At 45.7% G+C, this 23,959-nt stretch overlaps 1 protein-coding gene across 1 annotated transcript; it reads right to left on the reverse strand.

Annotated features, from left to right (window-relative positions):
- Nucleotides 1-4,221: 4,221 nt before the first annotated feature.
- METTL2A (methyltransferase like 2A) lies at nucleotides 4,222-23,775 on the reverse strand. Its single transcript, XM_026654760.2, has 9 exons — nucleotides 23,650-23,775; nucleotides 22,443-22,534; nucleotides 18,588-18,967; nucleotides 16,408-16,457; nucleotides 14,699-14,759; nucleotides 12,956-13,095; nucleotides 9,423-9,529; nucleotides 9,136-9,201; nucleotides 4,222-6,737 (listed from the first exon to the last, which is right to left on the reverse strand). Exons 1-9 carry the CDS (start codon nucleotides 23,754-23,756, stop codon nucleotides 6,565-6,567), a joined length of 1,176 nt encoding a protein of 391 aa, XP_026510545.1. The 5' UTR covers nucleotides 23,757-23,775; the 3' UTR covers nucleotides 4,222-6,564.
- Nucleotides 23,776-23,959: the final 184 nt, after the last annotated feature.

The raw sequence follows: 23,959 nt of genomic DNA on the forward strand, positions 1-23,959 counted from the left end.
CCTCCTGGTCAGCATCTCCTGTTGGCTAGCTTAGGCAAGCTCCCTGTATAACATGCTGGCTTGTGGCTCACAGTCTAAGGTGTTGCTCTCTCCCCTATCACTGTATAGGAGCCTGGGCGGCTGACTCAGGCTCTGTGGATTGCAGGGCTGTTCCTGTGATTTTCTAGGCACCTAAAAGGCACAGCAATACTCAGCATCACACTGAATAAGTCCCTTTGCGGATCTGGGCCTACCTCTCTGTTTCAGTGAGGCCAGCAACTGCCCTGCTCTTCTAGCATCTGACAGGGTTCAGAACCCACTTACCAAGGGACGTGGTCCATACTCCATCAGTTGGATTCTTTAAATCCAGCTTGGATGTTTTTCTAAAAGATTACGCTGTAGATCAACCACAAGTTACTGAGCTCAGAGCAGGCACGGAGTGAAATTCTGTGGCCTGTGTTATATACGAGGTCAGACGAGGAATAGGTGGTGAGCTGTGATTACCACCCAATTGACTAAGGATTGCACACGTCCTATTCTCATGACCTTATGTCCCCGAAACCCCTACCCCTACGTACCTGTTCATCTCATCAGCTAATGTCTGTTAGACTGGAGCAAGATGAAACTCTTTGGGGCAAGGGATTGTCCTTTTCTGTGTGTTTGTACAGCACCTAGCACAACTGGGCCACAACCATCTTTTCTTGGCCACAAGATGTCATCCTTTCCTTCTCTGATGCAGTCGAAACCATGGCTATCCATGTCTTTACCAACTCCAGACTGGTCTATAGCACCACACTCTACTTGGGGGCTTCTCTTGCAGGGCACACGGAAGCTTTAGCTAGTGCAAAATGAGGCATGACCCATTTTAGGTAGGATGGATGGATGGATAATTGCATACGACACCCATGCTTCCTGCTCTGCACTGACTCCAAAACATGTACAAGTGTCATTCAGGCTGTTGATTAATGTCTGTAAAATCCTTGGTGCTCTGACACTAAGGAATTTTACATCAGAATTCCCACCTGTGCAGCTGAAGTAGGTAGCTCCGATGGGAATTTTTTGAATACAACTATCTAATGTGGACATAGCCTACAACTCATTTATAAAAGACACCCTCTCCCTACACTTCATCACAGCACTTGCCTTCAGTATACTGCTTCATCAGTGCCACACTGCGCCATTCATCCCAGTGGTCATTTGCTTGTACGTTATAACCCCACCCTCGCTCTGTTTAGGTGTTTGAAGTTGTAAGCTTTCTAAGTAGAAGCTCTCTCTGTATCTTTGTACATCACTCTGCCCACCAATCCTGTTTGGGCCTTTTGGGTGCTACTGTAAAATAAATGTTTAATAAGACTGTTGGCCCCTGAGGTAAGACCTTGTAGTAGCAGGTGACTGGACTTTCTCACTGATGGACAATTTGCTATGGCGTTTGCTGCTGCTAGAAAACTGCCAGCTCTGGACTTACTGGTGGGGAATTTTTCAACACTTTTGGGGGGGGGGGGGGGGGGGGGGATCAGAAATCCAATTAATCAGCACCAAACCTTATTGAGGAAAAGGGCTGGTTTCAACAGATTTTTCAACTAGAAATTTTATTTTGGAAATTAATCTGACTCCCCTACAAGGGATCCCCCCAATTCAGAATCAAGGCCCATCGGTGAAACAGTGTAGGAGACATCTGTATGCTGCTACCCATGTTATGCCTGGCCTATGGATAAAGAGAAGAATTACACCTCTGGACTATGAGTCCAGCACATGATTCACTGAAAAATAATATGCCGCCACCTGACTTCCTCCAGAGGCCAGATGTGTTGGAATTGGCCTTCATTTCCGTGCAATGGTAGCACTCTCTGCAATCAGGATGTCTACCATTGTGGGGGGAGGGATCGCTCAGTGGTTTGAGCATTGGCCTGCTAAACCCAGGGTTGTGAGCTCAATCATTGAGGGGGCATCTTAGGGATCTGAGGCAAAATCAGTACTTGGTCCTGCTAGTGAAGGCAGGTGGCTGGACTCAATGACCTTTCAAGGTCCCTTCCAGTTCTAGGAGATAGGATATCTCAATTAATTAATTTATTTATTTATTTATTTTCAACCACACCCACTTTCAGTTGGTCCATTAGTTGTCAAGGGCCAGTAAGGGTCACCTATTAGTTTTACAGACTATAAAACTTCATTGAAATGATGCTACATTGTAAAATTGAATGTTTTTGGGATGGAGGTAAAGGGGGAGACAGGCATAGGCCACGTGGCCCAATACACTGAGTTTCTCTCCATCTCTCCAACCAAGAGGCTTCAGAACCAACATGTTCAGAATGTTTTTAAGCTAACATGATGCTGCTAACCTACCCAACCCAGGGCAGCCAACCTAGCTTTTAATTCCCTAAGACAGTGGTTCTCAACTAAGTGCCTAGGGCCCCCTGGGGGGCCGTGAGCAGGTTTCAGGTGGTCCGCCAAGCAGGGCCAGCATTAGACTCGCTGGGGCTCAGGGCAGAGAGCTGAAGCCCCACCACATGGTCCCCGAGCCCTGCCACCCGGGGCTGAAGCCGAAGCCTGAGCAACTTAGCTTCACGGGGGCCCCTGCGGCATGGGGCCCCAGGCAATTGTCCTGCTTGCTACCCCTTAACACCAGCCCTGGCTTTTATATGCAGAAACCCAGTTGTTGTGGCACAGGTGGTCCGTGGAGTTTTTATAGCATCTTGGGGGGGGGCTCAGAAAGAAAAAGGTCGAGAGCCCTCTGCTCTAAGACATTAGTGACAATAAGTTTAATGATCTTATTTCTATACATCATAAAACCATCATGTAATTCAGTCTAAGCAGCGTTCTCTGCTCCAGTAGGGCCAGGACTGGAATAGCCCAAGAACTACACACAATAACCTGGTGACCCTCCCACAATTCCTTTTTGGGTCAGGACCCCTACAATTACAACACCGTGAAATTTCAAATTTAAATAGCCAAAATCATGAAATTTACTACTTTAAAAATCCTATGACCATGAAATTGACCAAAATGGACTGTGAATTTGGTAGGGCCCTATCCATTGGTCTGTAGTAGATCTGGTTCAAATAAAGGCCATTAAGCCTGTTGCTTTCAAGAACGGCCATACTGGGTCAGACCAAACATCCATCTAGCCCAATATCCGGTCTTCCGACAGTGGCCAATTGCCAAGTGCCCCAGAGGGAATGAACAGAACAGGTAATCATTAAGTGATCCATCCCGTCGCTCATTCCCAGCTTCTGGCAAACAGAGGCTAGGGACACCATCCCTGTCCATCCTGGCTAATAGCCATTGATGGACCAGTAACATCTAAAACAAACTCATGTTTAACCAGTACTTTTTTTATTCCAAGTGCCTGTTTAAATGCTAAAACAGAACAAACTAGGTTAAAAAAAATATTCATGGCTGCATGCCTAAATTATTGCCAGTTTTTGCATGAAGCTTAAGTTAAAACCAAACAGATGTGGTAAGAGCCTTTTAGCTAGTAGAACAATCATAAGAAACTTCATTTTAACTCTTTTAAAAGCGTGTGAACTGCTTTTACGGGATCCATCAGCTTTAAATGAATAATTTATAATGAAAGAAATAGCCTTCCTTGTGTTACAACAAACCTTTGGGTGATTAATAAGGAATTTTTCTAATTACTTTAATTCCCCCCAATTATACTGCTTGTTTACTTCAGTAAATAACTCTGCTTCAAGGGAGATAAAACTATCCCCAAAAGGGACAGCTCCTTCTGGGGATTGGGGGGAAGGGACTGCAGGAAACTCTCTCAGGTGCCAGCAGTCTCTGGAAAGGCGACATTTAAGCAAAGGCAGGGTTGGTTAGATGAGAGGCAGAGGGTAGTCATGCTGGAGAATTACAGGATTATTCTTTCCTAAACCTGATTTGATCTCCTGGGCGGGATGAGGGGAAGAGACAAGCATCACCAGGACTCAGAGAAAAGGAGCTCCGGTGAGCAATGATGCAATCATTACCTTAAAAGCAGACATTTATTCTTCCAGTCTCAGTTTCAAGCAGACACTTTTGTCTAGGTATTGTCCATTCCCCTGTAAGCTCCTCAGGGCAGAGACCTGTCTTATTCAATGGCTGTAAAGCACTAACTCTCTATAAATATTAAAACCTCTTCCAAACACAGTAGCCAATTTTTTTAACGTCAAACTGAAATACTGAGGCGTTCTCTCAGGGTTCTCAGATTTTTATCAGTAAATGTTGGCAAATGATTTCACTGCGCGCGCACACACACACACACACACACACAAACTGAAATTTACAGGTAGACAAAGTAAGAAAAATGCTGCGTGAGAACTTAGGGTTTGACTTAAGGGTGTTTACTTGGTATATTTTGATATGCGAGGTTGATAATTTGTGTTTTAACAGTTATAAAGCTTTAATTTTTTGAATCTTAACACCTACGGTCATTAAATTGCTATTGTCTTCCCCCCCATAGTTTCCCACAACTGTGAAAATTGATAAAAATGCATAAAATTCAATATCAATATCCATCTAAATGATAAAAAAATAAAAATTGAATCCTGCCAAGCCTAAATATCTGTGAAGGAAAGATGCCTTCTCCATATGTTTTTTTGCCTTAGAAATAGTAGGCATTTTGAGTCTGGTCTTTTCCTCCTCCATCCATGTGGTTTGAAAGTTCTCTCAACCCTGAACTGAAGGAGCAGGATTGTAGCACCTTTAACAAGAACTTTTCTTCCAGCTGTTCTCTCAAGCATTAATCAGGTATTCGCAAAGAACTGTTTTGGAGTCTGACTTTAAACATGAAAATAGCATCAGCATGCACGGCACTCAAAGGGAGGCTCCAAGGGACTTGCTGGGTCACCTTTGCACCTGTACTCAGCCTTGGAACACATCACCCTACGGAATTAGGAATGACAATTGCAGAGGGACAGGATGGCTGTGTGGTGGCAGTGTCATGAATCAACAGGGCCGGCTCCTAAACATGACAACGGTGACAGGAGATGTCACCACGATGCCTGAGGGCTCTCCCAGCATGAGTCAAGCCAATGGGCCCAGTCCTGTCTCAATGACAAAGCTCCTATTGACTTCTACTCTCAATGACAAAGCTCCCATTGATTTCTAAGGGACAGGAGCAAATTCTTCTCTCTTTACTTCCCCTTTCACCCTTCCAGGCATAGGTTCTTGTTATGTCTTTGTCAGCGAGATGAAACAGCCCCTTACGAGCTGACATCTCCTTCCTGTGTAGATACTCTTAGCCCATGATCATCTCACCATCAAAATATACGTGCTGTGAATGGAATGGCATGTTAGGTGCACTAGATTGCATAGGCACAGCCCTGGCCCCTCTCCCCCCAGCAATGTCAGCCAAAACAAGTCATTAGGAAGGTGTCAGGCTGGGTTCTCTCCAACATAGAGATCTTGAGAGGGGTAGGCACTAGGGGAAAAGAAGGTTGTGGTGGAAGGTAGATGGAGAGAAGGAGAGTCACAAGTCAGCAGCTACTCGGAAGCATCCCAAATCCCCTCCAGTCTCTCCCCTCCCACACCTAGCCAATCCCATTTCCCCCCACAAACCTGGTCATCGTCTTCCTATCCTGATAATTAAACATAGGCTTGATGGAATTTCCCCCACCTTCTCCACTCTATACATGTGAAAATCCACAATCAGAAATGATTGTCTGTTCTGGTCTGTACTTTGACACCGATCACAACATGCTATTTTTGCTCCATGCTTGACTGACTTGAACCTGGATCTCCTCAGCGCAGATCAGCTGCAGTACAGCACAGCACACTAGCTTGCTTGGAAAGACGTAAGTAGTGGTGTAAACCATGGCTGGCAAAGTTGATCGCAAATCAGTTCTGTATCCTCGCACTCTATTTAAAACAGATTCCCCAGAGTAAAAAAAAAAACTGGCTCCCAAAGGTGTGGAACACAAGGATAGCTTTTGAACCTTGTGGTAGGCTTCCAGTAAGTTAACTACGAGACACCGTCCACCACACTGAGTCAGTTGATTACCTTACGGAGGATGGAAGGTGATTCTCTCTCTGTGAGCTTGCACAGGGCCTGGAATGAATCTGCACTCACTAGCCAGCCTGACTTTTAAAACCTGTTAGGGCAACCCACCCCTCGCTGTAGCTGATTTGCAAGTCATGTGACTTTGGTTTTCAATACCCGGAGCAGCGAGTGACAAAAAGGTGATGGGGCAGGAGGAGCTGGGGTGGGTGGAGTGGATGGCTGAAATGAACCCCACTGTCCTGCAAACTGCAAAACCTGAAGATAAGGTCCAAACTCCTGTTCCTTTTCCTGCAGACACTCGGAAGACAGAGGACTCGTTACTCATTTTGCTCAGGCTCAACAAGAGACAGTGAGTGCCCGTTTCTTAGCTAAATTGTTAGTCACCCTTAATTTTAAAAACAAAGACTAGTAACTAGGTATTGTCGTGGAGTTGTCCTCAGCATAGCTCCAGCTTGCACACAAAGCAGGTGAACTTACGACTAGTCCGGTCATTGCAGGAGGCATCAGAATTCAGCATGACATGACAAGTCTGCTCAGTGCCACACGCTGCACAGGAGGAGAGTCCCAGCAAGTCCAAATACAGCACATGTGATAGACATGCCTTGCTAATGAATGTGCCCATTCTCCTTATGTCCTGCAGGGAAGGGCTTGCGGTATTTACACTGGATCCACACTCGATGCATCGTCACTTGTTTCCCTCGGTTCACCTGCAGGCGCCGATCGACCAGATTCTGGACTTTTTCCAACCCGGCCGTGGTGAAAAGAGCATCCAATTCATCTAGGAGGAGTGGGGAGGAGGCGGTTAAGATAGCAGAAGCATTAATTTGATCAACGCTTGCTTGTTGTAAGCTAAACTGCTCTAAGTGGGGGCCAAAAGATTCCTTTGAAGGTTCAAGGAAGTGCTGGAAAAATCCAGTGCTTTTGATTCCACAGTCAAATGAAAGGACCACATGATACCTGGCTTTGGATGTGTCAAGATCTCTACAGTCTGCCAACCCTTGTGATCATCTCGTGGCAAGAGTTAACACCGACCTTGGGGTACATGTTCTGCTCTACTGAAGGGGAAGAGAAGTGCTTGGACAATCGGCATCACAGAGAGCAAGGGGGAGGAGGAAGGGAAGACAGCAGCAACCCTAGAATGAAGGGGTAGGCATTGTCCATCCATGAATGCCTGAGGGGACGGACTTTCCAAGATTAGGGATAGTTGAGACGGGAATGTGTTTTTCAAGGGGCTTGATAAAGATGCTAAATACCTTCAAATCCCAAAGTCCCTGGGAGTGGAGGTCACGCAGCACCCTACAGGATCAGGCCCATGCTGTAATGCTCTAGGGTTAAGCTTACAGTCCTGTATGTCTGATATATAGGGCCCTACCAAATTCACAGTCCATTTCGATCAATTTCATGGTCATAGGATTTTTAAAACAGTACATGTCATGGTTTCGGCTATTGAAATCTGAAATTTCACGGTGTTGTAATTGTAGGGGTCCTGACCCCCAAAAAGGAGTTGTGGGAGGATCGCAAGGTTATTGTGGGGGGAGGGGGGTTGGTACTTCTACTCTTACTTCTGTGCTAATGCTGGCTGTAGCTGCCCTCAGAGCCGGGCAGCTGGAGAGCGGCGGCTGCTGGCCGGGAGCCCAGCTCTGAAGGCAGAGCCGCCGCCAGCAGCAGCGCAGAAGTCAGGATGGCATGGCATGGTATTGCCACCCTTACTTCTGTGCTGCTGCCTGCAGTGCTGGGCCCTCGGTCAGCAGCCGCCACTCTCCAGCCGCCCAGCTCTGAAGGCAGCAGCGCAGAAGTAAGGTTGGCATGGTATGGCATTGCCACCCATACTTCTATGCTGCTGCAGGCAGGGCACCGCCTTCAGAGCTGGGCACCTGGCCAATAGCCACCGCTCTCCGGCCACCCAGTTCTGAAGACAGTGCCGAAGTCAGGGTGGTAATACCACGACCCCCCTAAAATAACCTTGTGACCCACCCTGTAACTCCCTTTTGGGTCAGGACCCCTTTCTGCCCTGTGAAATCAGCACAGTATAGGGTAAAAGCTCCCAAAAGACCAGATTTCACGGGGGGAGGCCAGATTTCATGGTCCGTGACGCGTATTTCATGGCTGTGAATTTGGTAGGGCTCTACTGATATGGATTGTGGTCATTCATCCAAAAACATCCCAGAAAAGCCACATCAAGGTGGGGCTGATCAAGACATCGAGTGCCCTCCAAGCCTGAACAATGCTATAGCCAAGTAGTCCAAACACAAGCGATAGGCGGGATGGTGCATTTTGTACCAGGGTGCCCCGATGCTCTGGCTGCATGTAAAGCCAGAGACCTAGTAGTGCTGGGGAGAGACCCAGCGTAACTGCAGCTCTGGGAGCATGTGATTTTACAGTGTTTCTGTAGCAAAGGGCTAACAAGTCCCAGCTTGTGCTCTTTTATCCCATACCTGCCATGCTGAAACCTTTGCCAGACAGCCATTTTCTTCCTTTCCAAACACCCATTTTAGAACGATTGAGCTGTAACCTATACGCCCGTGCAGTGACCTGATCAGCTCATTGCAGTTGTACCACTGCCCTACATACACTGATCATTTTAGACCTGACTAATGATTACCAGCAGTAGGATAGAGGTGCCCGATATCACTAACCTGGCTGGGGGTTTGGAGGGCAGGGGGTGACGGGTGGAGAAGAGAACAAGCCCCAGGATGCAGCCGCACAGTTGTTCTGCTGAGGCTACCCCAGCTCAGTAGCCAGAATAGTCTTTAGTGCCCCCACATTGGGGGAGGCAGAAGAGAGGATCCTCAGAGTGCTGGCCCCTCTGGCTACACCCTCACGCAACAGTATCCAGGGAATGCCCCTCCCCACACCTCCTCAAATTCTGCTCCCCTCCCCTCTTTCCCTCCCACCCCCCCGTGCAGCAAGCACACTAGTTCCATTGCGAGAGGGCCCTCTTCACGTGAGGCAGATGGGGAAGGATTCTCCGCTACATGAAGGAACGCACTGAGCCATATTTCACAATGATCAACAGGCCCAGCTCTCCATGCAACTGACAAACCTCTAACGTTTCAGCCCGGTCCGGAGAGGGTATGTCTGAGTCCGCTGCTCGCCTCTGGGGGATTTGCAGAATTTCCCCACACATAGGAATGAGGAAGGTGAGAAGGTCGGGAATACAAGATCTAATCTCCTACCTTGTGTAAAGAAGTAAACTCTGGTCCCATCGCCTCTCACATAGAAGTTATCGGACAGACACCGACCTGGGGGCAAGAGTTGTTCGGATAGTATTACCCACTTAACTTATTTTAAATCAGCCAATCAGCTGCACAAGAAACCAGATGGCAATCCCCGCCCCCTACTGCACTCTGTGCCGAAGGGGAAGTTATCAGCCTGTCTCCTAGACACGGCAGCCTCCCTGCAGACACTCTCACATCACCCATCCCTGATGTGGCAAGGGTTCCAGTGCGGAAGGAGGAAATACCTTTCTTAAACCGAAGCTGCGCCAGGTCATAACGACCATAATCTCGTAACAGAATCATTCCTCCTGGTTTCAGAAGCCGGCTCAGTCTGTTTATGACGCGCTGCATCCTGGGAAAAGGGCAAATTAGGAAAATTCAACAGCCTTCAAAGTTACGCTTGCTTCCTTCATCCCTCAGATCATTAGAATGAGTTGAGCTTACCAAAGAGACAGCGTTCCTTTATGTTTAGACTTTTATTTACAACTTATGACTCGAGTGAAAAATTCTCATTTTAAACAGCTCAGTTGACTTAAGGTTCTTAAAAGGGCGGGTTTACAGTGGAGAATATGAAGATTGCTGTGGTTTTGTCAGCAGCTGTCCCAGTAAACTGGATTGCATCTATACACGCGGACTTGTAGGCCATAACTTTGTTTATCTGACAGTCTTTGTAAGATGGCATCACATGAGAGGAAGTGGTCACGTGATTTTAACACAGGATCTTCAAGTGCTATCCATGGTTCTGCATAGATTTCCTGTGAGAGTTTGGGCAGGAATCCTAGCTGCTAGACAAAAATCAGACTAGAAATAAGGCAAACATTTCTAACAGTGACGGCAGTTAACCACTGGAACAATGGACATCCAGACGTGGTGGATCCTCCATCACTTGACGTCTTAAAGGTCAAGGCTGGAGGTCTTTCTAAAGGATATGCTATACAGCTCAACCACATGTCATGGGCTTGATACAGCAATTACTGGGCAAGGCACTCTGGCCTGTGTGTTATAGGAAGTCAGACCAGGTAATAATAACGGCCCCTTCTGGCCTTAGAATCTATGAACGTATCCATGAAATTTCCGTGAGTGCCTAACCTGCGGCAACTTGGGCCTGATTTTCAGACGTGCTGAGCGCCTGCAGCCACCGTGGACTTCAGCGGACGCTGTTGGTGCTTAGCAGCTCTTTAACGCGGGCCTAAGCTGTAAGGCACCCAGGTGTACAGCATCTTTGTTATAACCCTGCTCTCAGGGGTTTCTAGCTAGTTCAGAAAACACAGGTTGGCATGGATACTTACAGTGCAAGGCAGGACTTCCCAGTCTTTTGGGAGCAGAGCCCTCCCACTTCAGAAGAGTGAATCACACCCCCACTGAAACTGCCAGATGTCACGAGAGGCCAATCCATCTCAGTGTATTCAGCCATCCCCAGGCTTGGCTAGTCATATCTCCATATGCTCTGGCTCGATGAGACCTAGCCAAGAGAGCCTGAACAATTCAAAGAGGTGCCATGCTAGGGGTCAGCCGCCAGCGGAGAAGGTTATCCCAGGGGTGCACAATTACAGACCCACTCATTGTTTGTTTGTTGTACTATCATGGCGTCTTGGAGCCCCAGTCACAGACCAGGACTCTGTTGTAGAAACACAGAACTCAAAGACAGTCCATGAGTGCCACTGAGCAGTGCCCACCCATCAGAATGTGTTTATTAACCACAAGCAGCTTCTCTGTTACATACAGACAATGTAGCTACACAGTCAGCCTCGTCTTCTTCCGTATGGCGATAGTGGAACAGTGAAAGCAAAGGCATGACTACAGTTGGCTCTTCGGGTCTCTTATTCAGCCCAGAGCAGAGGGGGTGGCGGCCATGGGCATGGCTGCGACACCTCCAGGATAAGCTTGGATTGGGCAATCGTCCAGAATGTGTCCGACAGTTTGCACCATGCCACAGTCACATTTCAGCAATTCCCTCGCTTTCCACCTACGGAGTAATTATGCACATCTTCCACATCGGGTGTGGATATGGTTTAGAGCTGTCCATATGCACTGTGGGGAGGAGAAGCTCGGCACTTGCACAGCTGGTTTGTCAATTAGATTTTTGTTTGGTACATCTGCAGCCGCCCAGGCTTCAGACCGTCGTCTGCAAGAAGGCTGTGGCACGAGACCAAAAGGATATTTTTGATTTTAGTTGGTGGCGAGGCGGCTGTTCTAGGTCAGGGTGGAGTGGTAGTGGGGTATTTGCCATGATCTTTATGTACTCCATAACTGTCGCAGCATCTCGTTGGGTATTTGCTGGCTCAATGTGTTAGCCAGTCCTGATAGCCATGGATGTGGTGTTGATGTGAGGGTACCACTAATTACGCGAAGAGCGGCATTAATTTCAGTGTCCACTAAAATGGTGGGGGGGATTCCGCTCCAAACTGCGGCACAGTATTCCACTGCAGAATGGACCAGAGCTAGTGTCGATATTTGGGGCATGTGGGCATCGCTCCCCCCAGATGGTCCTGCAAGCTTCTGTATGATGTTGACCCTGGCCTTTGTTTTCCTTTTGGTTTGTTCAAGGTGGCGACGGAAGCTGAACGCGCAGTCCAGGGTTATCCCCAGGTACCATGGATGATGACTGTGCATCAATGGTAACCCACAGAAATTGATGTTTAATGTTTTCTTGGCCTGGATATAGTTCAGATGGGAAGATGAGACCATTGTTTTCTAGGCATTTGGCTTTAACTGCTGTGCCTTGAAATAAGTTTTCTAGTGTATGCGGATGACATCGCGCTGGCTACTCGGGCTTCCTGATTAGTCACCTCAGAAAAGGTTCTTGAATGCTAGCCGCACAATGGACAGTGGGTAATTATTTAAGTACATACTGGTTTGTAAACTGCATTTACCTTCACACCATGTTACTATCTGGCAAGCATTCCAATTTTACAAAGCATTACTATGATCGCTACTATGTAGTGCAGTCAGCAGTCTCTTCCATGACTGTACTTTCCAGGCCAAACTTGGGACACCCTGTGTGGGGACATTCAGCAGCACATGCTGGGCTAGTCACTCCCATAGAATGAAAGCCAAAAGAGCCACAGGGTTGGTTTGTGACCAGAGATCAGAAGAAGAAATCCTCTTTGAACTCCTACTATCACCAAGTGTCTCTCTGTCCTGCCATGAGATGCACGACATACAACTGATGTATTCTGAACATAGGTCAGATAGCTAGCTCTCCACCTCAACACTCCTGTGAGATAGGTAAAATATTATGCTGCACCCCTTTTTACAGATGAGCAAAGTGAGCACAGTGTTAATGGGGACACTGCCCGTGAGCTCTGTGCTCATCTGTAAAAATGACACTGCCTGGAGAATTTAGGACCAAAATCTAGGCATGTAAATAAAATGAAGTTTTATAAAACTTAATATTAATAGAAGCCATTTCAGGAGCAACAAAAGTCCATGGGAATAGTTTACTTGGATTCAGACATTCCCTAGTAGCAATTGCAGCCCAGACTTTGGAGCACTGCTCTAAGGTGGCAAATCCAAAAAGTGAAATTGACCCTACTGCTTGTTCATTGTGCATTTCATTCCACTTGGACAAAGTATACAAAGAGCACAGGGTGATGAGTACACTAGGTTAAATTTAGAGTTCAGTAACACAGGTAAGGATTATTTCACTATAGAATTTTTAACCTGACAATATCACTTTAATATCCCCCATGAAGGAGCTTTGACTGCGTTAGTCATGTGCAGCCTTTTCTCCTTTCATTACAGTGAATTGCTGGTGCTGTAGTGGAGGCCGACTTACTTTTCTGGGAGAAGAGCTGATAGGACAAAGATGAGAATAACGATGTCAAGACTCTCCTCTGGCATTGGGTATGGGCTTTGGTCCTTGCACAGGTCATGAACGAAGGCAAAACAGCGAGAAGAGTCATACTCTGCATTGGTCTGCAATTAAAAGAGGATACAGACACTGTCAGACACAAATACCCACGCTACCTGGCTGCACAGTCTCCATTTCACTTTCACGTGGAAAAGCTGGAAGAGCCAGGGTATGTCTACACTGCGGTTGGGTTAGTGCCTCCTAGCCCAGGATAGACTCGCACTAGCTCCACTCAAGCTAGTGTGCTAAAAATAGCAGTGTGGACACTGTGGCATGGGCGATGGCTCGGGGTAGCCATCCAAGTCCAAGCCTGCCTGACCAGCTAGCCTGAACCACCGCCCACACCGCAATGGCCACATGTTATTTGTAAGCACACTAGTTCGAGCGGAGTTAGCATGAGTCTGTATATCCGGGCTGGGAGGCATGCCCTTTGCTGCAGCGTAGACATACCCCCAGAGGCCTTGAGTCCATCTCAGAATAACCCCTGTGTGTACAGCTATTATCATTAGAATATTAGAGAAAGGGAAGTGGAGGGGAACTATGGAAAATTATTAAGTAGATACGGCAGAGTTATAAGAGAGTTCTGGACTCATTCTATTCAGTCCTTCACTACTGGCAAAAAAAGCAGTGCCAGACTGTGGGATCAGCGACAGCTTTAAGGTCAAACCTCTCACAAACGATCAAGGCTAGAAATGGGTGATTTATACCATGAAGCTGGAATTCTCCCCTTTATAGCAGCACAGAGAGTCAAGGCCTAAACCTGATCCACTGAAATCAATGGTAAAACTCCTACTGATTTCAGTAGGGTAGCACTGGGCCCTTAGGTTAAACATTTCAAACCAGGATATCTAATGCCAGGCTCTTAAAACCATATTTAGATTCCTAAACAGAAGGGGACTGTTTTACAGAGATGTGGAACAACCCCAGCTCCCAATGACAATGGAGACTCTGGTCAGTTTCACTCTGTGGCTGCTTGGGAAGGTGGGGGGCACCAATAGTCATACTGGAGCAGATGCCCCTTGCTGCTATCCTTCTCCCCCCTCATGATCTCTCATATCAAACGGCCTGGTAAATTTAACACTCTAGCTAAGTTTTCCAAACTCCATTCTAAACAGATTGGTTTGTTTATACCTGCTATTCCTTAGCCAAAGTCAACCCTTGCCCCAAACAACAAAGTCAGCATCCACCTTGACATCGCACCAGCTGCCTGTGCAGCAGCCATTAAATGCTACTTCCAGACCTGTGGTTACATCAATGATGCAAGTGAATCAAGAATAATATTAATTGACTGAGGCTGTAAGAAAGAGTTTTAAAGATTTCAAAACTTCAGCAGTTGCCCAATTAAACAGCATCTGGTCTAGAAAAAATGATGCTGATAACAGGAGACGGGAAAGCAGACTTACTTCTCCAGAACCATTGTCAAACTGCCTTTTTATTGAAAAAAAAAAATTTAATCCTGTTCCCTTCCTTCTTGCAGCCTCCAATGGCCAGATCCCCCAATCTACTTACACTGAGAGGCAGTATCCAGTTCTAGCTAAATATCAAGCTGCCAGCAGAACTGAACTAACGAAGGCAGTGCTAATTGTAGATCTTTGCAAATGCCGCACAGGTTCAGCTGCCTCCACCTAGCTGTGACTTCATCTAGAACTTACACAATATTTAGTTTACCTGGACAAGATCCACAGCTGTGCTGGAAAAATCACAGCAATAAACGAAGAGTCCCGGATCACTGAAATAAATGCAAAAGAAACAGGAAACAGTCACGTGCCCCATATGGTTCTCAGGGTGGATAAAAATTAACCATAAAAAAACCTGGATTTTTAATCTAAATATATTTTTCTTTTTAAAAATAAACGTATTTAAAATTAAATTTGAAATTATGACAACCTACATTAATACCTACACTTACTATAATCTATTAAAATAATTTAAGTCAAAAATATTCAGGCACTACATGTTTGCTGCCAAAGTTTTAAAGAAAATCAAAGCACTGAACTGGTAGGGCAGTCACTGGCTAAGCACCTGTAACAGATTTTGTCGAAGTGCCAAACTATCTTTTGACAACAGTAGTTTCTTATAGATTCATAGATTCTAGGACTGGAAGGGACCTCGAGAGGTCATCGAGTCCAGTCCCCTGCCCGCATGGCAGAAGCAGAGCCAATATTTTCTTCATTTCAATTTATTCAACTATTTCAGTTCAATGACGAGTTCATTCAAAGTTGAGAAATCGATTGGAAAAATAAAACAAAATTTTCCTGCTTTTTCAATGCCCACTCTGTGAATAAAAACGAGGCGTAAGAGGATGAAAACTACTAGCTCTAAAATCTTGAAAGAAATGGTGACCAGAAACAATCAGTTCAATTCACTAACTACACACAATACTTCATTTGTTTAATAAATCAGTTAGTTTTCAATACTAAACATGTGTTGTTAATCTTTTTTCTTATGTATCCACCACATTTACGGTAGTTGTATTTAAGCAATGAACACACATTTTAAAATGCTGGTTTTGTGCATTTTAATTGAATTCCAGTTTCCATCTAAATTAATCTTCATCTAGTAAAAAAGAAATGCATCATTCACAATTTTTTAACATAATAAAAAAAGTTAAAAATTAAGAATCTGAATAATGTAAATTAAGCTATATAATTACTTAAATAAATGTGTATTGAGATAGTGTATCCTCCTGGTGAGCAACAAGCAGTACCAAATTTAGCGTAAAGGCTATATTTAGTTTAGCAAATCAACGTTTTAATGGTTACCAGCCAATGAGAAGCAACCTTTCATTAGGAAAAGAACTAAAGTACAAACGCAAAACAAGATCAAAATCGTTGACTTAAATCAAGGTGCTTGCTGATTTAAATCAGGATTAAAATTGTTGATTTAAAATCAATTCAACTTGCAAAGTAAATTTTAGGGAAGAAGTGGGTCTAACGGTGAGAGCACGCAGCTGGGAATTAGGAGCACTGGGCTTTATCCGCATCTCTACCAATGACTTGCTGTGTGGTCTTGGATGAGTTACTTAGCGCCTCTGTGCTTCCGTCATCCCCATCTGTACAATGATGCTTACAATGTTGGGGGAAAGGAGGGAAAACAGAGATTGGGAAGCTTGTCTGTAGAGTACTTTGAAAGCCACAGATGAGTGGATGTGCAGAATTTCATGACCACCAAATGCATCCTGTGGACTCTCAGCAACCTTTTAACCACAATTCAATCATTCAAAGGTGAGTGGACAGAACTGACAAGTGGGTGTGTTTGTGTTTAGCCTCTTTTATATGCAATGGGTCTATGCGTTTTAAAAAAAAGAGCGGAGCACAACATCCTTTCCAGTGATTAATTTTGTCCTCTACAAGTAGTAAATAATCAGAGCTGCTTACTTGTTGGTTTGCAAGATTGGGAAGACCGTATTTCCAGCACCACAGCCAACCTGCAGAAACAGAGCAGCCAGTTACACACCTGTCCTGCTTTCCTCACTGACACCTGCTTTCTAGTCTGCACTTAGCAGCTGTTACAAAGCATCACCCTCCAGCCACAAAATGATCTTCCAGCAACCTACGGGGGACCAATCCCAAACAGCAACAAACACCTGCAATGCCCATTAATAAGAGATGAAGATGCTCAGCACCTTTCAGGATCAGGCCCTGCAGCCGAGCATCCACAGGAAGCCACCAAACTAGTTACCTAATTCTACCAACAGTCTGGCAGATTGTGTGGATCACGGATATTCTTGAAAGTTATTATTGCTGGAATTGCAAGCATAACAACCAGTATGAGTCACCCAGGCAGCCTCAAAGGCCAGAGGTTAGTCAGTTTCATTTCCATACAGAGACAATGAGGAAGGGTGGGGGAGGAGGAGGACATTTGCTTTGCTCTCTTTTTCTTTCTGTTCTAGCTGCACCCTATTATTTCAGTCTCCCTTTCTAGATGGCTCTCCTACTATCCCTAGTTATAACTGGGCCTGCAGTGCTACTGCCCCTTACCCCTCACCTTCATTTGAAGAGAAGAGAAGCCATACAATTTAGTTCCGCGGCTTTTGTTCCTGAATGTTTAGGGACTTCTGTGGAAGGACTGAAGTAAGCAGAATGGAATGTACTATTGGCTGTTGGAAATGCCGGCGGGTGCAGAAAGCATACGGGTGGGGTATAAAAGCAGAGATGGTTTCATAGTACGGAAAGTTGCCTCTAACGGGGTTTTAGGTGCTAGGATCCTGCAGAGAGCTGCAAAGCTGTTTATGCTGACTCACCTCTGGGAGAACAGGGCTCCAACAGAACAGGTGGCCGGCCGCTGCTATTAACGCAACTCTTCAATGGAACCACCCACAGATATATGATGATTGATCATCCACAGTGACATTTTGTGTGGGCAAACTCAGCACAAATATTTCAGCTTTAATAGTTTATTAGCCGATGAGTTCTATAATCTGTTCTAGGAATGCTGTTGATACCCCTTATGCATCACCATTTTGAGACCTCACAACTACCTGAGAATTCCTTAGCTGTACTGCGTAGGGTTTTTTTGGTCTGCAATACAGTTTTCAGAGTTTTGTGTCACTCAAGTCAGACAGACTCAGGAGCAGAACTCAGGGACAGAGGGAAGCTTCCGGAACACGGTTAACAAACCAGCTCTTTACACAACGAGAATGCATGTTGAGACCTCAGCTGGTTACTTTAACATCAGATAGTAATAACTTGCCTTTTGAATCTCAGAAGGCCTCAGTGCGGGACAGTCAGATACTGATCCCTTTGGGAACTAGTTGGTCACAAAGACCCATCTGAACCAAAACCCAACAGGCTTAATTCAGTTCAAAGTTTTCCTCTATGTTTTTAACACCCTCTACTGAGCTGCTCCAGTCCATCTCACAGCTATGGTCCTCTCTCTATCCCCCCAACACCCCGCTTGCTGCGGGGGGGGGGGGGGGGGGTTCGCTTTCCCCTGCAGCATGTGGGTACAAGTCACTTGTCAGGATTATCTGGGCATATCTCACTTAATCACTTCTCTGCCATCGCAGAGGTCTTGGGCAAGCCTATTCTCTGCCTGTGGCACATAATAGTTTAGTCTCCCGTGGGCTGTAATACTTTGGTCTAATTTTGGTTGTTGGGTTTATTGTAAAGGTGCTGGGTAATGCTAGTGGCCTGTGAAATATTGGTGGGGGTGGGCTGTCAAATGAGATGATCCGGTGGTCCCTTCTGGCCTCAAACTCTGTCACTATGTCTATTCTGTCTTTGCTCAGTCTCATTACTGCTGGTACAAGGGCCTTCTCCTCTGTAGCAGCCTTCCTGAATCTTTCGCTCATATCAAATTTCAGCTGAAAATGAAGCTCTCTCCTGGCCTATATTACAGCTTCCCTCCTATTATTCATTTCTGTAAAGAGCTTTGGGATAGATTTGTAAGAAAGACGGTTGGTTCTGTATGTAAAGTTGTGTTGCACTGTAGGACTTGGTGAGGTTGTACATGACGACCTGTTAGTTTGAAGTCTGTCACCTTCATGAACAAAGATTCTGATGGCAAGCTTGATTCACTTGGGAAAGATGCTGTTTCTCTCATTCACTGAAGTTACCTCTAGTATACGGTAAGTGGCAGAGGATCCTGGGAAGTCACCATCACTTAGTTTCAGGTCACCCAACTTCAGTATTGCTTCTCCATCTGCGTCGAGTCTGTTGATAATATTATTACGGTCTTTCATCAAGTCCAATTGATGATGCTCTTGTGTTCTGGTTTCCAATGAACAAAGACCATTTTCACAGCTCCCCAGCCCGGTATTTATGGGTTTTCTAGTGCTACCATCTTTGTATGCAGAAGCCTCAGATTGACTTAGGTTCTGGTTTGGTGCCAGTTCAGGAAATTCAGTGAACAGCCAGTGTCTGTCCTTGAAGAAGCCATTTTCATGGATTTTATAGAAATCATTCCAGTATTCATTAGCATTGAGCTCATATTCATCTGTAAGCAAAGACACAGAAGAAAGGTCAACAGAAGACAAGTCAAAGTTCTTAGCTTGTAATCAGTTTAATCAAACAGGGGTCACAAGCTCCATGTTGTATTTAGCAACTTATTTAAGAATTAGGGTTATTCATTGAGGAGCATCCTGATTTGAGTCGGATTGCCTCGCATGCGGAGCGATCAGCCCTCTCCCCAGCTATGACACCATGCTACCTCATTAGGAATAAAAAAGGAAGGTGTTTGTGAAAGAAGTTGTCTGCCTTTCTAGCTTGATTTCACGGCACTGAGATAGGCCTTTTCTATTTGTAGAGAACGGATAAAGAACCTCTGGGTCCTATTCCCTATCTCTTCCACTGACTCTCTCTGGGACCTGAGGAAAGTCATTTAGGGCTTCACCCCTGAGAAGTACAGAGCACCTCCTATTCCCAGTGAAGTCAATGAGAGATGAAGGTGCTTAGTATATTTTGGGATCAGGCCTTTTAGCTTTCCATCTGAAAAATGGGATAGGACTTATCTACCTCACAGAAGCTATGCAAGGCTTAGCTAGTATTTGTAGCGTGCTTTGAAATTGTGTGAAATTAGAAACATCCTTATAACTTAGTCTGACTACCAGTACAGGACTGCTCCCGGTATTTTATTTTTCAGTGTTTTGTGCTATTTAGAGCATCAGACATTTCTGAGATTACATTTCTGAGGAAAAGACCACCAAGGGAAATGTCTGCTCCCCCCATGCACCCAAGAAACCTTAGTGGGGAGTGTTATCCCTCGCAGATTCTAATCTCTCAGACCTCCTGGATTGATTTCATAAGATGAGTAACACAATAGCGAGCAAGAGCAGGAAGAACTCCCCTCTGTTGCAGATGTGGAATGGAGGTGATTGAGTGAGTTTCTAATGGGATCAGAAATGGCCTGAAAATTTCCATGACATGACTGCACAGATTTCAGATACCTAATACCGTTCTTGGAGCTGCTTCCTCTCTTGGGAAATGGACTCAGCATGAGGAACTGATTAGCATCTTCCAAATGTGGTGAGCCTCTCTCTCAAGTGAGGTTTTGGCATGAGCAGTCCTGGCCTATTGTGCTGGGAAGAGATAACTAATTTCAGTGCCCTTATGCTACTAATCAACTGGTAAGTGTTATGGCCGAGGGCCACAGACTCCAGCTGCATTTCAACAACCTGCAAGCCCTTAAACAACTTTGGACAGTGACTTGTTATTTACTGAACTCAGAAAATTCACCTACGATTATGATTACTCACCCTCTTCTACAGCTCTCACTCTATTTCTCTACCACCCACCAAGGACAGAAGGCTTAAGCAGGGAAAAGGGGACATCCATTAAAATTGGAGTTACTCGTGAGCCAGCCATCAACACAGAAAATTAAGCTGGAATCTCCCTAGCTGTTTAAGAGAGGTCTGAAGGAGGATAAAGAAAAAAAGGCTGGAAATGTCTGGGGAGAAATGCAGTCTCAGTCTAAAAGAAGGCTTGGGCAAGGGAGAAAAAAATAGTTTTGGCAAAGAATTGATAAGTCAGTTCTGGGTGTATTTTTAGCAGGATTTATCCTGAAAAACTACTAAATATAAAAATAATCCCTCTAACTTTATCTCGGTTATAAGGGCCTTGTAAAGAGCCATGACCTCAGGACCAAGTCAAGAGAGATTTTAATATCTGCAGCCATAGCACCTCATGCTGTGATCCGATCAGATCTCAAGCTAAGCAGGGTCAAGCCCATTCAGTGTTTACACGGGAGACGTTCAAAGACCACTCAAGTTGCAGAGGAAGTAGTAATGTTGATTCAGTAGCTGGCGGGTTTTCCTGAGCTCCATGGAACCAATGCCTTAATGTGGAGGCAAGGAAGTACAGTGCTAGTGGTGCCATCTTTCAGATGAGAAAACACGAGGTGCTAATAAAATTCCACGACATTTTCATACACGTAGGGGATGCTAACCTTGGTGTCTTGGCAGGATTTCAACTCAGCGATCTACATTCTAATGACCTAAAATCAGTGGCTCTCAACCTTTCCAGACTACTGTACCCCTTTCAGGAGTCTGATTGGTCCTGCATACCCCCAAGTTTCACCTCACTTAAAAACTACTTGCTTACAAAATCAGCCACAAGAATACAAAAGTTTTTGCCTTACAGATGTAATAGACTCATGCCCCTTTACTTTTAATTAAAGAAGAAGGTCCAGCTTAATACCCAGGAGCAGTCTACTGTAGAAATACCAACATAGACTATTCCTATTTAGCTACATCCAAGCGTGAGGTGGGATATAACAAGTAACATCAACCAAATCTAGTAGAGGACAGCAGGACACTTTCGCTATCTTTTGTAAAGTAGAATGAGATCTCAGAGCAGGAGAGGAAAGGGGCTGGGTGAACTTTAGAGCAGCTTTAACCAAAACATCAGCTGCAGAGCTAGGCTTCTCCAGCTTGATTCAGATTTATAACTACTGTGAGTTTAAGTGACGGATACGCCAATATTTCCTGCACCAAGGTCTGAGCAAGTGAAGGGAATTTGAAAGAAACAGCTTAGAACTTTAGTACCACAGTGATTAGGCCTCAACTAGACTATTGTGTCCAGTTCTGGGTGCACATTTCAGGAAAGATGTGGAGAAATTGGAGGAAGTCCAGAGAAGAACAACAAAAATGATTAAAGGTCTAGAAAACATGACCTATGAGGGAAGATTGAATAAACTGGGGTTGTTTAGGCTGGAGAAGAGAAGACTGAGGGGGGACATAACAGCCTTCAAGTATGTAAAAGATTGTTACAAGAAGGAGGGAGAAAAATTGTTCTGGTTAATCTTTGAGGATAGGACAAGAGGCAATGGGCTTAAATTGAAGCAAGGGCAGTTTAGATGGGACATTAGGAATAACTTCCTAACAAGGTAATTAAGCACTGGAATAAATTGCCTAGGGAGGCTGTGGAATCTCTGTCATTGGAGATGTTTAAGAATAGGTTGGACAGACACCTGTCAGGGATGGTCTAGATAATGCTTGATCCTGTCTTAAGTGCAAGGGATTGGACTAGATGACCTCATGAGATCCCTTCCAATCCTAAGATTCTATGATTTGGTGCCAAACAGTCAATGCAGGAGATAAACTAACATTTTTCTTAGTCTGTTTCAACTATTACCATTAACTTAATGCAGATAAATATGGGCACCCCTAATACTGCCTATAGCTTAATAGGCGAAAGACACAGCTTATTTCACAAGCAGCATAACGTCATACAAGGAACTTGAAGGTAAAATGTTAGAAGTCATTAAGCTGCTAGAGAGATAGACAGCCATGAAGGCAGAACAGAATCAGCCCCTTGCCTTATACTAAACAGACCCTGAGTCTGATTAAAATCAGCCGTTTTGGAACAAATGTTGGGGGAATAAATGAAGGTGAATCTTTGTTTTTGGCTAGAATTGTCAGCTATTGTATTGACACGTCAAGATTTGTAAGAAATACAGTGGCATCTAGAAGTACCTTGTTTGTCTTGTGGAACAAGCTGCCTGCTGTTCTCTTGAACTTTGTTCCTTGCACTGGCTTCCTGCTCTTCAGACCATTCTACATTATCCCTGTTGGGAAAAATAAAATGAGCTACTTAGCTAGGAAGGTTAAGACTGGGGAAAAAAAGAGAAAGCTGCTGGGCAGTGTAACAGCATTTCAGTGTCTGATAAATTAAGAACCAAAAACACTCTTAATAAGCAAACAAAGGGAGGGAATTAGACGGCTCACTGAATTGGTAATAATAGGGTTTTCATATGTAGGTCTCCAATTCAAATCTGGGCCAGTTAGGTAGTGATCTAAAGCTGATCAACATGTGATGGCTGTTCAGAGGTGTATGTGAATGGTTTTGGATGCCCATCCAGTTTTAATGGACACAAATCCACGACACAAAATCACTATCACATTTCACACTAATAGGCACCCTTTGTTGACAAAGCAGACGACTCACCTGACATGTACTAAAATAGCTTTAATTCGTACACAGATTTAATATTGAACAATATGCATGAATACCCTAGAGATAGAACTGGATACAGGGAAACTTTCAGATGTTAAGAACATGTTGACAGTTTCAATGTACATACACAGCTGCACAGGCATTAAAGCAAATGATCATTTAAAAAGAGCGAAGCAAGATGATGCGAAGGAGACAGGACAAAGAAGAATATAGGGGCCTAGCAGAATTTTTCAGGCCCTAAAATGGGTTATTCTTTCATTACTATTTGATAGAGACAAAAGACGTAAAGAAACAGAACAGTAGAGCCCTAAGAATGCCTCACTGCTGGAAAAAGGAAATTGACCATTTACATTTATGAAGCGACTTTGAGTCATATAATCCAAAACTGGATCACCAAGTGAGGAGGATGAAGGGCTGTGCAGATGCAGAGAAAGAACAGTTCCAGTCGGGGAGGCTCAGCTCCCCCGGGGCGGGACGGTCTGCACGGAAGGGGGGGGGGGGGGGGCTCGGTTCCCCCGGGGCGGGACGGTCTGCACGGAAGCCCCCGGGGTTGGGGGAGGCTGCACGCGGGGGGGTGTCGGTGACCCCCCAGGACTGGGGGAGGCAGCGCGAGCGTGCAGAGGAGGGGATCGGTGCCCCTCGGGGGTGGGGGTCGGTGCCCGCCGGGCGGGGGGAGGCTGCTCGCAGAAAGGGGGGTCGTTTCCCCCGGGGCGGGGGTCGCCTCACCAGGCGTTGTGCTGGAAGAGTCGGCTCGGGTCGGTCAGGAAGCGGCTCCCGAACGGCGGCCTCCTCCCAGGGGCCGCCGCCGCCTCCGGCCCACTGGGCGCCGCCATGACAGGCTGCGCGACCCGGAACCGGAACCCGCCCCCTGACCCCGCCGTCCGACCGGAGAGAGAACTCCCTTGGCTGCCAGGCGGGAGGCGGCCTGGGGCCTGTGAGGGGCGGGAACTGGCGGGTTGTGGAGGGGGGCGGGGCCCGGGCCGAGCCTTCGCACGCGCCTCGCGCTGGCTGCCGCCCCCACCGAGCCAGAGGCTGC

The sequence above is a fragment of the Terrapene carolina genome, unplaced genomic scaffold (genome assembly GCF_002925995.2).
Source record: "Terrapene carolina triunguis isolate 2854851 unplaced genomic scaffold, T_m_triunguis-2.0 Scaffold193, whole genome shotgun sequence".
Classification (NCBI taxonomy): domain Eukaryota; kingdom Metazoa; phylum Chordata; order Testudines; family Emydidae; genus Terrapene; species Terrapene triunguis.